This window comes from Electrona antarctica (assembly GCF_951216825.1).
Source record: "Electrona antarctica genome assembly, chromosome: 10".
Lineage (NCBI taxonomy): Eukaryota > Metazoa > Chordata > Actinopteri > Myctophiformes > Myctophidae > Electrona > Electrona antarctica.
Window position 1 is genome coordinate 39,383,409 of NC_136791.1, and position 12,363 is coordinate 39,395,771.

At 47.3% G+C, this 12,363-nt stretch overlaps 1 protein-coding gene across 1 annotated transcript in view; it reads left to right on the forward strand.

Annotated features, from left to right (window-relative positions):
- Nucleotides 1-453: 453 nt before the first annotated feature.
- Nucleotides 454-12,363, forward strand: part of kcnq5a (potassium voltage-gated channel, KQT-like subfamily, member 5a) — a gene marked incomplete at its 5' end in the record, with an annotated part of 137,855 nt that continues 125,945 nt past the window's right edge. The window contains one exon of the mRNA XM_079513297.1: nt 454-827. Coding sequence (XP_079369423.1) covers nt 454-827 — 374 coding nt within the window. The remainder of the gene's footprint in view (nt 828-12,363) is intronic.

Consider the following 12,363-nt stretch of genomic DNA (forward strand, 5'->3'; position numbering starts at 1 on the left):
CAGAGCAGACCGGGTAGTAGGCTATAGTAAAGGGAAGGAAAGTGAGAGTAGGTAGGAGGGAAGGAAGGAAGGAGTGAGTGTGTGTGTGCCCTCCCCTCGCCTCGCCAAACGTCTGCCCGGGTAGACGGTTCACTCCTTCATAACCCAACTCTTCCCGCGCCTGGCGCAGCAGATGGCCAAAGCGGAGCAACAAGATAGTGATATGACATGATGGTCATCTAGTTATTTTGTTGAATTTGTTCCACATTTCATTCACATAGCTGCGGCGTCTTTTACGCACGTGTGTGATTATTATTGTTGTTGTTGTTATTATTTGGAATAGTTTATATTGTTGTAGACTAAGTCTCACAACAGGACAAAATTAAAAAAAGATTGTGTCGCAAAAACACAGACTACGTGTGAGTGTTCACAGGACTTCCAGTGGACGGACACCTTTCCGGCGCAGGTGATGCAATGCCCCGCAATCATACGGGCGATGATACCGGCGGCGGCGGCACTACGGCGGGGCTCTGGATGAAGACCTCACCGGGTCGCCGGGGTGTTGTTCATCACGACTACGGACTGAAAGATGTGGAGTCCGGGCGGAGCGCGATGATGAACAACGCGGCGATACGACTGGGCGACGGGCTTCTCTCGCCGGGAACAACAGGTGGTGCCGTTGGAGTGGAGAGAAGAAAGCAAGGCGCCCGGCTCAGCCTTCTCGGGAAGCCGCTGACCTACAGCGCGCAGAGCGGGCGCAGGAACGCGCGGTACAGGCGGTTCCAGAACTGCCTGTATAACGTGTTGGAGAGACCGAGGGAATGGGCGTTCATCTACCATGCCTTTGTGTGAGTAGCATTATCGAACCCTTCAGTAGCCTGCCCTATAGAACTTATATCACCTGTTGCTCTTCTTGGGGCTCGTGCACAAATTAAGTGCTACACATTGCAGTAGCCTATGCAAACAAGACAGTCTTTCTGTCTGTCTGTCTGTCTGTCTGTCTGTCTGTCTGTCTGTCAATCCATTCATCCATTTAGACCTGATGGCATATATACAAAACGCCTTCAACTATAAATGACACAGATGATGAGATGCAGTCCTGGATTGAAACGGCAGGTATAATTGTTTTTAGGCTGCTTGTGGAGAAATAGTGTCCGGGAGATGGAGATTGCCCATGTTGGATTGATTTACACTACATTACACTATTCAGAGTAGAAACTTATCAGTTGCACTGGGTATATTCACTCCACGATCTGTAATAGATTTGTTGCTGATTGATTTTCAAGGGGGTAGTAGGCTATCTATCTGTCTGTAGACTGTCTGTCGACCGGTTGGTTGGTTGGGTCCGTTGGTTGGGTCGGTTGGTTGGGTTGGTAGGGTTGATCGATCAACCCTACCTGAGTGCATGAGTCATACATATTCTGTGTGGGTTGTTTCTTTTGTTTCTCTAGTTTACACACACACACACACACACACACACACACACACACACACACACACACACACAATTACGACCAATCTCTGGTCTATTGGGATGGCAAACAGCCCTATAGTGACGTATAGTACAGACGTATATATGAGAAGAGGAAGCATAGATGACAGCGGAATGGATTGTGTGTGTGTGTGTGTGTGTGTGTGTGTGTGTGTGTGGGTGGGTGTGTGTGTGTGTGTTCTCTTTTCCTTTTTATATATAACTTTATTTAGCAGTTTTTATATTGTAAACATGTACACAATACAGGCCTACAAAAGACGATGTGTGTTTTTTGTTTGTGTGTATGCACGCCACTGAGAATCTATACATAACAGAGATGAAGAGAAAGGGTTATTGTGTGTGTGTGTGTGTGTGTGTGTGTGTGTGTGTGTGTGTGTGTGTGTGTGTGTGTGTGTGTGTGTGTGTGTGTGTGTGTGTGTGATAAAGAGAGGAAAAGAGGATGTGTGCACGCGCAGGAGAGATGGAGAGTGGCTGTGAAGCAGGATGTTGATGTTTTATTTGCTCAGGAGGGACAGCTGTGGTTGACAGGGGTTAAGTCCTTACATCTGCACAGGGAAAGCCTCCCACACGGCACAGACCTCAGAGCAGTGGAGCCGGACGGCAGAGACCCGGCCTCACACACACTGCACTGACCTCAGAACAGTGGAGCTGGACAACACACAGAGACGCAGCCTCCCACACTATACACTGACCCCAGGGGCTGTGTGTGTGTGTGTGTGTGTGTGTGTGTGTGTGTGTGTGTGTGTGTGTGTGTGTGTGTGTGTGTGTGTGTGTGAGTGTGAGTGTGAGTGTGTGTGAGTGTGAGTGTGTGAGTGTGTGAGTGTGTGTGTGTTAATGAACAATTATTATTATTTTTAATAGTGAAAATATAATATTGTACAATGAAGTATATAATACAGCGTTTTGTAGTTAATCAGACTAATCGTTTTAGTCGATTATCTACCTTTTTTTGTTAGGGTTAAATATTTTTTATAATTCTGGATGAATCTATATCAGTTTTGATATAACTGAACAGGTCGGTGCCATGCATGGTTGCCTTCACCGTCAATGTGTGGACTGTGAAATGAGTCCCGAACCGACCCAAGTAATTTGAAGCCTCGAGCCCTACATGAGCCCGATCATAACATAGAAAAATGAGCCCATCCCGACTCATAACCAGGAAAATAAATAATGAAACTAGTAAAGAGCACTCCCCTGAGCACAGACGTCCGCCACAGCCATGGCGCCACAGGGCAGTGCCAATATGGGGAGTCATGATCCAAGGAATCTAGGGGGAAAGGTTTCATTGTACGACCTCGGTTCAAGAGTTAAGGGCCGTTCACACCAAGTATGATAACTATAACGATAATTATGTGAGCATCCACACTGGTGAACGATTACGTTATGTAAACAATGACACTAAACAGTAACACACTGCGCTCTCCAACTGTGTCAAAGCACACTCATATCAGAGGGCGAGAGAGAGTGATCTCTGTGGTGCTGAAAGATGCAGGCAATAGGATATATGGATAATCTTACTCTGATTATTATTTACAGGGAGGCGAGATTGTTGTAGCCTACCTGAGGTGAGGCCAGCTAGCCACCTGTACCAGCTATAGCGTAAGCAATTCATAATTGTCTCCTCATCTCCGTTAACAACTAAACTTAGGAAACATCCCGACTGCTGTTGACTGTACCTTGTGATGTAGAACTTTTTTTTTTATCCCACGATTTTGCAACCCAGTTTTTTCACCCAGTGCCAATTATCTAATGTAATCCTGGGCGCTACACTTCCTCTGGCAACCTGCAACCAGCAAGCTGCTTCTTTTCACCTGACGGGGGAATTTCCCTGGCCAGACATAGCGCGTGGAAGGAACACGTTATTCCAACCAGTTCCTTAAGGATGGAGGGGACATTTCCCCTCCATCAGGCGCCCCGGCTGGCCAGGGGGAGGTCGTTTTGGAGACCAAGATTGCTGCATGTTTTTGTGGGGTACCTACCCTAGGGGACATGGGGAGAACATGCAAAGTCCACACAGAAAGGCCCTTTCGCCGCCCCCCCATGTGTGTGCGTGCGTGCGTGCGTGCGTGCGTGCGTGCGTGCGTGCGTGCGTGCGGTCGGGTGTGCGTGCGTATGTTTGTGAATTCACATGCATAAATCCAGGCTCTTGCTGTCAGTTTACATATTATTGGAGTATATAATCTTGTATTATGCATCTCACTTTTGATTCATTGATTGAAAATGTTATTAACAGTTTGCAGAATTACAGTACATTTCAAGCACAAACTCAATACAAAGGCTGTTAACTGTGAGTGGACGACCCAATTAAGCATTACACTTGTTTACAGGGTCCACCATGTTCAATTCATCAAAACATTTAGAGACGTACAAATAGACACTTCTATATAGACAAAGAACAGAACAGGAATTCATCATAATGGAGGTAAAAAGGGAAAAGAAACATATACAGTGAGGGGAAAAGGGGGGGGGGGGGGGGGGGGGGGGGGTGGGGGGGGGCGATGAGGGGGGATTCAGATTTTACGGGGGCCAGTTTCGAATTGCAGCCATCCGTAGGTGCCCTTTGAGAGCGGTCTGTGATGTTTGCATCTACTGTAATCCTAAAAGGCAGTTAACTTGCAGACTCTTTCTGATGTGCCTCTAATGAACACATGCGACTGAGAAGCTTATCAGTGACGTGTGCCTTTTGCCAAATAGCGAATGAGTCTATTGAATGAGTGCTAGCTAAGATTCAATCACTTAATGTGATGTTGTGTGTCCGGCTAATCACATGATTTAGACAGATGAGTTCCAACCCAAATCTGCATCATGTGCTCTACTTTGTGGCCATTGTGTGTGTGTGTGTGTGTGTGTGTGTGTGTGTGTGTGTGTGTGTGTGTGTGTGTGTGTGTGTGTGTGTGTGTGTGTGCACGTGCGTGCGTGCGTGCGTGCGTGTGCACATTTAGTATGTGTGTGCAGGTATGTGTGAGGAAGATGTTTGATACTGTGCCTATTAGTTGTGTGGGTGTTGGTGCGCAGTGCGCACACCCGCATCTATGCCTTGTGTAGTGAATGAGACATTTCACACAAAGACCTTCCTGTGCCTGTGCAGATGACATTAAGCAAATGTCCATTCCTACATCTGCTGACGTGTGTGTGTGTGCATGTGAGTGTGTCGGACAGTCACATGGCTCTTTGTGCGTCAGACATTGATTCCAGCCAGTCTTGTGCATCGACAAGTAACATATCAGCCCAGCAGACATTGCACTTTGGCCACGCAACACTTGCCAACATCGTCTAAATGTTCAACCTCTGTCCGGTGCCTGTGCAGTCTGCGTATGTTCAGCTTGTTTTGAAGATTAGAGATTCGGGCCGCCACGCAGCTCTCACATCGATGTCACACCACTGATCCGACCGATATGCCCATATATGCGTAAATCATCATTGTCAGACAGCGGCCTCTGTTGTGTCTCACATCAGTGCGTGTTACGTTTGGGGCGTTTGCCATCCACTGTCCAAACATCCTCCCGTCTCTATATTGATGACGTCGTTTTTTGTCTAGTAGAGTGCGTTCTGACATTACTTTCAGTCATAATAGGGACAAGGACTGACAGATAAGAGATCTCCATATATGGCCATATCAATTGGATCACTGGTGCAACGTAGCTGTGAGGCAGCGCAGCTTCCCGAACCTCTTGTATAATTAAGTCCCATAGCCTAAAGAAGACAGAACTCCATCACGGCCCCCGGCCTACTGCCGGATCTCCATATATGCCTATATATGGGCATTTTGGTCGGATTGGTGGTTCTGGACAACCGCCACTCCCTCGGGTCCTTGGTGATAGGTACGGTGAGTTTGAAGTCTAACTTGTGATATCACAGAGCTATGTCAGAGTGTGACATCATCATATCGGTGCCAGTACCCGGTGTCTGGTCAAATGAACGCTCGGAAAAGTATTTTTATGTGTTTATTGTTTAATGACAATTCCTATAGTTACTTGCCACCAGAAATAGGCTACTATTCTAATCACTGCACTCAATGCAAATCCACAGAGCAAAATCCTCAGTGTTAATCTTACTCCAAGAGTCTAATTTAACCCATTTAGACCTGAGATCAGATTCTAAAAATGTCTTCTACATCCTGACAGTTTTCTGAAAAAGCTATGTTTCTATGTCAGTCGTTCTTCGATTTAAAAAAAATAGCAGATCTACAAGCTCACGAGCTTGTAGTTCTGCTATTTTTGAAAAATAAGCATAACATAATGCTTACACCAAAAGGGTTCCCGCCCAAAATGGGTTAAAAAGTTTACCCTCCGAGTTAAATTAACACTGAGGATTCTACTGTGCAGAGGATAATCTGGATAATGGTATCAGCCGGATGGCTTAAATGGAAATGTACAACTGAATGGATGGGTTTGGACTCTTCAAGTGCGTACCTGGATGGAATGTACAGGTCCCTTCTCAGAAGGCTGCTCATTATTTCTGTGAGCAGGCGCTAACATTTGAGACACCCGGAGAGCATGAAAAGAGCCTCTGTGTTTAGGTTCACCAGCAGGTAGCGAGGTTGGCAGGAACCCAATGGAAAATGCTGGAAAAGGCTAAGAGAAGAAAAGACCTCGTAACTTAGATAGGACTGGTGTGTGTGTGTGTGTGTGTGTGTGTGTGTGTGTGTGTGTGTGTGTGTGTGTGTGTGTGTGTGTGTGTGTGTGTGTGTGTGTGTGTGTGTGTGTGTGTGTGTGTGTGTGTGTGTGTGTGTGTGTGTGTGTGTGTGTGTGTGTGTGTGTGTGTGCATAAACACTGTCATGGCGAGTTCCGGTGTGTGTACGGACACGGGTGCAGGACACAGTAACACAGTACAGACACAGCATGGGTTCTGTTGGCACACTCTCGTCAGAGTCCAAACACACCGGAGGATGAGGAGAGAAAGAAAGGTGGGCAGAGAGAAAGACAAGGAGAGGGAGTGAGAGGGGAGGAGGGCAGCAGAGAGGGAGTGTGAGCATCCATAAAGATGAGAATAAAGGACATTTGAGAGCAGGTGAAGTAAGAAGAAAGGTGACGCAGAAGGAGAGAAAAAGAGGGAGCTGACGAGTGTACCAGCAAATGACAAGAGAGAATCAACATGTTGTTGTAGGGCTAATGGTCCATTCGCAGCCATAACACTGAGCGTTCTTCTGTCTATGAAACGCTGAAAGTTTACACCCATGAGATCACTGGAGTAAATTCTGTGTACATGGAAACTATGTTACTCTTACTCCCTGGTTTATAGCCACTATGCTGTGTGGCCAAAACCTGTCTTTTTTATGCTGTGTTCTATGCAAACTATCAATCAAGGTACATGTTATGATGTAATAATGTTAAAATTATAGCAATACTAGAGGTTCACATCTAGGGTTGGACACCTACGTCGCACTGCCGATCCGACCAATATGCCCATATATGGAGCTTACTGATTGTTTTGTGCGACCATTGTAATGGTCACGGGTTTGCATAAGGACGCGCTGTATTGGCCAGTACACTTGTGTAAGGACGCGCTGTGATTGGCCAGTAGCCACGTTGAGTGGCACTCGGGACAAGGGCTCTCGCCAGAACATTAATCTGTCCATATCAGGTTGCAACTCGAACGGGGTTCGGAGTCGGCTAAGCGAACATCGCAACGTTCGACACGGCAACTCGCGCGCTTTAGCTCGCTTGGTGCTGTCTCTCGTGGCTCAAGTTCCCGTGAGACGGCGCCTCTCCGTCGCCGTCTAAAACACTGTACCTACTACCTTATCCCCTCCCACTGAGTAATAGTCGACTATTAGACGTCTGTCTAAAACCCGGTAGCCAATTTTAATACAAGATATGCCCATTTATAGGCATGCCCCTTTTGTGCTCATATTTGGAGCTGAGTGATTTGTTTGCGCCTGAGGCCATGATGACACGGTTTGACCTCCATATATGGGTGTAGCTGCATTGGGAACCCTTCATACGGTTATGTCAGAGTGACGTCAGAGTGCCGTGGTCCGCCAGACGGTTATAATATAGGATAGATTGTATAGGCAGCATCCTATGACTCGATTGTTTTGATGCTCCTGATTGTCACTTCAAACTGGAACATGTGACAGGGTGTGGGTGTACATGGGGAAATGGGCAAGTCCCATAGTTATTAGAGAGGTTAGGTAACACCTAACCAATTTCAATTGGTCAATTTCAGTGCTGACGGCATTGGCATTCAGAAGTCATCACAATATCATTAAGGTAATAAGGCCACCGTTTATAGCCCCAATAGGTATGTGCGGGCATGCATGCGCACTTGCTTGAACGGAGAGAGTCAAGGGAAGTGTGTGCTGATCAAATCACACGCACGCACGCACGCACACACAGGTATTCTGTTGACTGAGTGGACTTGGTAGAATGTGTGTTAAATCATTAGTCATACGGTCCTCCATACGTCAGGAGCGGTGCCGGCTGGTTTAGCAGACTGCTGCTTGAGTGATGGAGACAGGCCGCGCTTGCAGTGCATATGCACCCTGCTCACACAGTGCACCCTGCTCACACAGTGCACCTCACACAGTGCACCCTGCTCACGCAGTGCACCCTGCTCACACAGTGCACCACACAGTGCACCCTGCTCACACAGTGCACCCTGCTCACGCAGTGCACCCTGCTCACACAGTGCACCCTGCTCACACAGTGCACCCTGCTCACACAGTGCACCCTGCTCACACAGTGCACCCTGCTCACACAGTGCACCCTGCTCACACAGTGCACCCTGCTCACACAGTGCACCCTGCTCACACAGTGCACCCTGCTCACGCAGTGCACCCTGCTCACGCAGTGCACCCTGCTCACACAGTGCACCCTGCCTGCTCACACAGTGCACCCTGCTCACACAGTGCACCCTGCCTGCTCACACAGTGCACCCTGCTCACACAGTGCACCCTGCCTGCTCACACAGTGCACCCTGCCTGCTCACACAGTGCACCCTGCCTGCTCACACAGTGCACCCTGCTCACACAGTGCACCCTGCCTGCTCACACAGTGCACCCTGCTCACACAGTGCACCCTGCCTGCTCACGCAGTGCACCCTGCTCACACAGTGCACCCTGCTCACACAGTGCACCCTGCTCACACAGTGCACCCTGCTCACACAGTGCACCCTGCTCACACAGTGCACCCTGCTCACACAGTGCACCCTGCTCACACAGTGCACCCTGCTCACACAGTGCACCCTGCTCACACAGTGCACCCTGCTCACACAGTGCACCCTGCTCACACAGTGCACCCTGCTCACAGTGCACCCTGCTCACACAGTGCTCCCTGCTCACACAGTGCATGCAGTGGACTGGTGCTACGTATAGGCCTGTCACAATTATTACATAATCACCAATTGCAAGATAATTATTTTTGCATAATCCATGTTAAAATATTCTCATACATTTTCAAATACTTTCCTGGGGGTCTTTATGTGTGTAATATGTGGTTTTAGATATTTTAGATTTTAGCAGTGAGCCCAGTGTCTATGATGTCATGGACACTGGGCTCACTTACTTCCTGGACTACGTGTTGTCTCAGTAAGACTGCCCACCCCTATCCACAAGGAGGAGCAGTGCACCAAAGCATTATGGGAATTGTAGTCCAGGAAGTAAGTGAGCCCGGTGTCCATGACATCAGAGACACTGGGCTCACTGCTAAAATCTAAAATATCGAAAACCACAAATTACACACATAAAGACCCCCAGGAGAGTGTTCTAAATCTTCTAAACGTCATTAACATATCATTTTTTGCAAAAAGGGCAAAATGTCCCTTTAATCACAATTATTTGTATGACAATTAATTGTCAAGTAAAATGTTATGACAGCCCTAGTGCTATATGTAGGCGTCCGTTGCTTGGAGGAACCCCAGTAGCCCCTCTACTAGCTGTGTGAACAGAGCCTGTGGCTGGCCTGGCCAGCCTAACACCTCATCTACACATCCAAGGAGCGAGTGTTTCCGACCGCGATATTGTGCGAAAAACTGTCCTGACATGGAGCGTCGGCCATTGCGTTGCGACGTATAGCCTGAACCAATGAAATAACCAATAAATAATAGCGTGTAGATCTCAACCAATAAAAGTGTTTGGGGCCGCGAAACCTTGCTCAAATTGAGACTCGAGACGCGAGCGAATATAGGAGGGGTGGACGACATCGCTGCACGGTGCGTTGTCGCTCGCAGTACGTCAGGACAGTCACAATGAAAAACATGTATTATTTTTCATCGTTCGCTCGCTGGCATCGCTGACAGGCGTGATTTCTTTCTACGTACGCTTTAAGACATAGACCCGCCCTTGGTGACGCCCCGCGCGGCCCGCCTGCCTCTCTTATTGGCTAGCTATGCTGCTGCTGTCAGAAGAAGAGTAGAGGAAGTAGGGAGAGAAGTAGGGAGATGCTTAGCGATAATAATATTAAAACGTTAGCGATTTAGCGATAATAATATTATTATATATAAAGGTAAGCCTTGTAACTGTAATTGTCTCGTGAACACTTATTTTTGTTGTAGTTTGCACAGAACGAAAAGCGATGTAGCGATAATAATATTAAAACGCCAACATTTATCTGTCGCCGCATGACATAATCATGACATGATTCATGACGGTGAACTATGGCTTACGTTTACGTCCTGTGTGCATGTGTGTGTTTATGTAAGTGTGCTCATGATAGGATTTTCTGTAGTGTGTGTGTTGCTGCAGAAGCTTTGATTGCACTGCTTTTCTTGAGAGGGCGGGTCTATGTCTTAAAGTGTACGTAGAAAGAAATCACGCAGCTGTGTGGTGATGTGTTAGCCTGGGGTTACAGGGCTGGTGTCTGGTGTGTGCATCATCAACAGACAGTATATGAGCACAAAACAAAGACAACTGCATCGAGCGCACACACACTCACTAGTAATTCTATGTGATGTGCTAATGCAGATACAAGATATGGTTTGGACTTTGGATCTATGCTGTAGATCTGGTAAGACATTCTGGATGGGGTTTGAATGCTTGAGCAGGTTGTGTATGTGTAGGGGGAGAGAGATGGGGAGTGACACGCGGCAAAGGCCGTCGGGCTCGGGAGCCTAGGTGCCCAGATGGTTGAGCTAACCGTCGGGGCCAGAAAGCTTATTTCTACCCCACACATGCAAACACACAGCACATCACAGATTTTTTGTCATATCTGTGGCAATGATTTTCCGGACAGATTAATTCCATACGGCATTACCTCTCCCATTCTGACCCAAGTTTATCAGAGAGAGAAACAGAAAGTTGAGGGGAGAAGACGAAAGAGTTAGAGAAAAGTAAGGTACAGCAGAGAGAGCGAAACAGAGAGAATTTGTATTTTATGTCAGTTAAGTTAGTTTTGTAACTACTTGACTGCAAAGTTACAATGTTACACATTGCTGGAGGGAATTCGTGAAAATCGTGCACACACATCGTGACAAGTTTTAGATTTTTGGCATGGTGTTGAATGAATCCAATATTAGTAGTATTCAGTATTTTAGCCGTGGCGTAAGCGCCCCCTCCAGAGACAGGAAACAAGGTTCTGAAAAGTTCATGTAGGGTGAAGGGAGAGAGAGAAATGGTGAAAAGAAGAGGTGTTGTGAGATGCTGAAGGTAATATGAAATTGAGAGACGGTAAGAGAGAGGGATGGAGGAAGGACTAAAAATGGTTCCTGTACTCCTCGTACAGGAATGCAGCGAGAGAGGTACAGAGAGACATGAGAGAAGAGCAGCATTGGTATAGTTAGGGAGAGGTATGGGAGCAAAGTATCAGTGAAGATGAGAGAGAGAGAGAGAGAGAGAGAGAGAGAGAGAGAGAGAGAGAGAGAGAGAGAGAGATGGGGCAGAAGAGGTTAGATAATGTTAGAGGTATGTGGAGGTCGACAGAGGGGGGATTGTGTGTGTTCCAGACAGGGTGATCTCTCCGTCACAGCACCCAGACTTATGTTATTACCATATGGACACCTCCACACACACACACACACACACACACACACACACACACACACACACACACACACACACACACACACACACACACACACACACACACACACACGCACACACACACACGACAGACATAGACCATAAAGTACTACTAGACTATACAATCATTCACACACATCTGCACACTTGTGCACACTGACACACTCAAGCGCAATAATTCGTGGGAATAGATACACTTCCACAAACCAATGCATACTGTACATGCATGCACACACACACACACACACACACACACACACACACACACACACACGTGAGCGCATGCGCACACACACAGAACACAAATATGAAATTGCCATTACAAACCTTTCTCCCATGTACTTTAACTTTGTGTATTTGTTCACCTACTGCCTGCCCTGCTTTCACACAATTTCACACAACAATGTGGCTTGTACAGTTAGATAACCGATGGCTAATGCTTAACCACTTAAATTAAGCATCCTTATTGTGAGGAAAGCTTTCACGGAAAATTGCAGCTCGACAAGCTCGTTGCGATGCGTTGTGAGGTTGCCGTTCGCCCCACCGACTTCAAATTCAACACACGCGTTCCACCCCACCACAGGGGGTGCAGTGCCCGGTGTCGAGTCGGTCGGACCCACGGTTGTCCAGAACCGCCGCAAAAAGACCTCTGCCCGGGCTCTATGCAGGGCCCCTGCTCAATATAGAGCTGGCCTATTCTGACATCATTCTGATGTCTGCAGAATGTTGACAGACTCCATATTTGAGCATGCCTGACAAAGAACTCCATATATGGGCATAAAAGGGACACAGACATAATATCTGGGTGGGGCATTAATTTCCAACTTGCATCGTTCCAAGGAGGCCAGTGCCCAACGGGCACCGCTGTAGAGGCTCCAACGGGCACCGCTCTAGTATAAAAGACAATAAACAGAATAAACAACCATCAAACCAAAA